Below are 2,217 nucleotides of genomic sequence, written 5' to 3'. Positions count from 1 at the left end.
GGTAGGTCAGCAACTTATGGACCACCAAATCGACACTTAATGCTGGCATGTCATCGTAAGACCAAGCAAACGCATCTTTGAATTCAAGCAAAAGTTGGATCAATGCGTCCCTAGTTCTTTCATCTGTGTGAATGCTTATCATGGATTCTTGGACTTCTTCAGAACTACCCAAATTAACCGGCTCGATTTCATTTAAGTTCTGCTTAGGTTTACTCTCAAATTGTTCCAATTCTTGGTTTATTTCCCTAAAAGCCTCTTCTTTATCATATTTCGGTTCTTGGTTCATTATTTCAAAATGAGACAGTGTGTTTGGATCTGGGCATGAAGTCTGCAAGCATGTCATGTTATTTAAAGCCGCATTATTAGAACTGAAAGAAGAAATAAGAAAAAGTAACAAAAATCAGAAAGAATAAAAAGAGATGAACGATGAAATATTGATTTCATTTTATTGAATTTTGAAGATAACAGGGTTTACATTGAAATTTAAAGACAATAAACTAAAAGAAACATCCGAGTTACACCCTGAAATAACTCGTGATGTAGAAAATATGGAAAGACTGGACTATTGGGATTCCCGTCTGACTGGGAACGGAGTAGCCTTCTAGTTTTGCAACTTGGCATTGGGCCCCATATACAGCACCTCAACGGTGCTCGAGCATTCTCCCAGCTGAACCATGTGGGTTTCATACAACATTTACCTCATGGCTCCACATATGTCTTCAATTTCCTCGGTCGTGAAGGCCTCATCTTCTTCTTCTTCTTCGCTGTACTTGGGCGTGGCAAATGTTTTGTAGAGACGCGGAACCGGCTGAGGTAAAACCCAACCATTGCTCTTTCGTTCATTTTTCCATGTCACATCAGCTTCTGTGGCGCGAAAACCCACACCGAAGAACTTTTTGATGGTAGGTAGAATGATAGATTCTGTGATACCTTGAAATGATGCATCGAGTCCCTTCCCAGGCTTATAATAATTCTTGATCATTTCAGCAACGACCATGATGGATGCATTTGACAAAAAAGGCTGAGGACAAGGGCTTCCCTCCTCACATTGATCTGCGACCACCACCTTGAAAGCTTGATAAACTATATGCTCGCTACCTTTACAGGCTTCGATACATTGGACTGATTGGTCCTAGTAAATTGATTGCTCATCTTCTCGGTGAACCACAATTTCCTGGTCTTCATATTCAAATTTCACCATCTGGTGGAGAGTGGAAGGTACGGCCCCTGCCGCATGAATCCAAGGTCTTCCCAAGAGCAAATTATAAGAAGTATCCATGTCTAGGACCTGAAAGGTCACCTCAAAATCCACAGGACCAATAGTCAAAATCAAATCGATCTCACCTATGTTATCTCTCTTGATGACATTAAAGGCACGCACACAGACATTGTTAGGCCTGATTCTCTCAGTACCAATCTCCATTCTTTGCAAAGTTGAGAAAGGGCAGATATCAACCTCCGATCCACCATCCACCATGACTCTTTTTACATAGTACCCCTTACACTTAACTGTCAGATGGAGGGCTTTGTTGTGGGCGTCCCCTTCCAGGGGAAAATCATTCTTGCTAAAGGAAATCTGATTGATTGCGAAGAATCTTTCCGCCATCCTTTCCAATTATTTGATAGTGGTTTCAATTGGAACATAAGCTTCATTAAGGTTTTTATCAACACTTTCTGATGCTCAGTTGAGCTTATTAGCAGGGACAACAACGAGACTTGAGCGGGAGACTATCAGAGTTGGTCAATTATCTCGTAATCTGCAGTTTTCATTTTTCGGAAAAACTCTTCTCCTTCTTCGGCACTAATTGGCTTTTTGATCGGGAAGCGTTTCTGCTTGGCATTGTTCAGTTATTCTATATTAAGGTATTTCTCAGCTGAGTTAGTTTCATTTGCTTCTCCTAGGACCTCTTTTCCATTGTAGGTTACTACCGTCTTGTTGTAATTCCATGGGAATCAGTAGGGTCTGTCATGGGCTTCTCCGGTGCGCGGCCAATAACCACGGGCTCATTTAGCCTTAGTGAAATTACTGTCCCCCATACCACATAGGCCCCTTTAGGCACATACATCTTGGGTCCCTTGTTCAGCTCGAACCTTTTTGGAGGACTCAATGTCATTTGCTCTTTTCTGTGACCCCGGGGAACATAAAGAATGGCATCTTTTGGGGGTACTGCCCCAGTTTTGGTTTAGACTATCTTTTCTATATTTTGAGGGGTGGGT

The 2,217-nt window shown here is 41.9% G+C and overlaps 1 protein-coding gene across 1 annotated transcript; it reads right to left on the bottom strand.

Annotated features, from left to right (window-relative positions):
* Nucleotides 1–1,132: 1,132 nt before the first annotated feature.
* Nucleotides 1,133–1,606, bottom strand: LOC138889650 (uncharacterized). The gene has a single exon (XM_070172983.1). It carries the CDS (start codon nucleotides 1,604–1,606, stop codon nucleotides 1,133–1,135), a length of 474 nt encoding a protein of 157 aa, XP_070029084.1.
* Between the last annotated feature and the right edge of the window lie 611 nt (nucleotides 1,607–2,217).

The sequence above is a fragment of the Nicotiana sylvestris genome, chromosome 4, assembly GCF_000393655.2.
Source record: "Nicotiana sylvestris chromosome 4, ASM39365v2, whole genome shotgun sequence".
Classification (NCBI taxonomy): domain Eukaryota; kingdom Viridiplantae; phylum Streptophyta; class Magnoliopsida; order Solanales; family Solanaceae; genus Nicotiana; species Nicotiana sylvestris.
The sequence above is the reverse complement of the archived record's forward strand: the minus strand, read 5'-3'. Positions and strand labels throughout refer to the sequence as shown.

Coding starts and splice junctions, on each gene's coding strand:
- LOC138889650 (XM_070172983.1), bottom strand. CDS start 1,606: ATGGCGGAAAGATTCTTCGCAATCAATCAGATTTCCTTTAGCAAGAAT.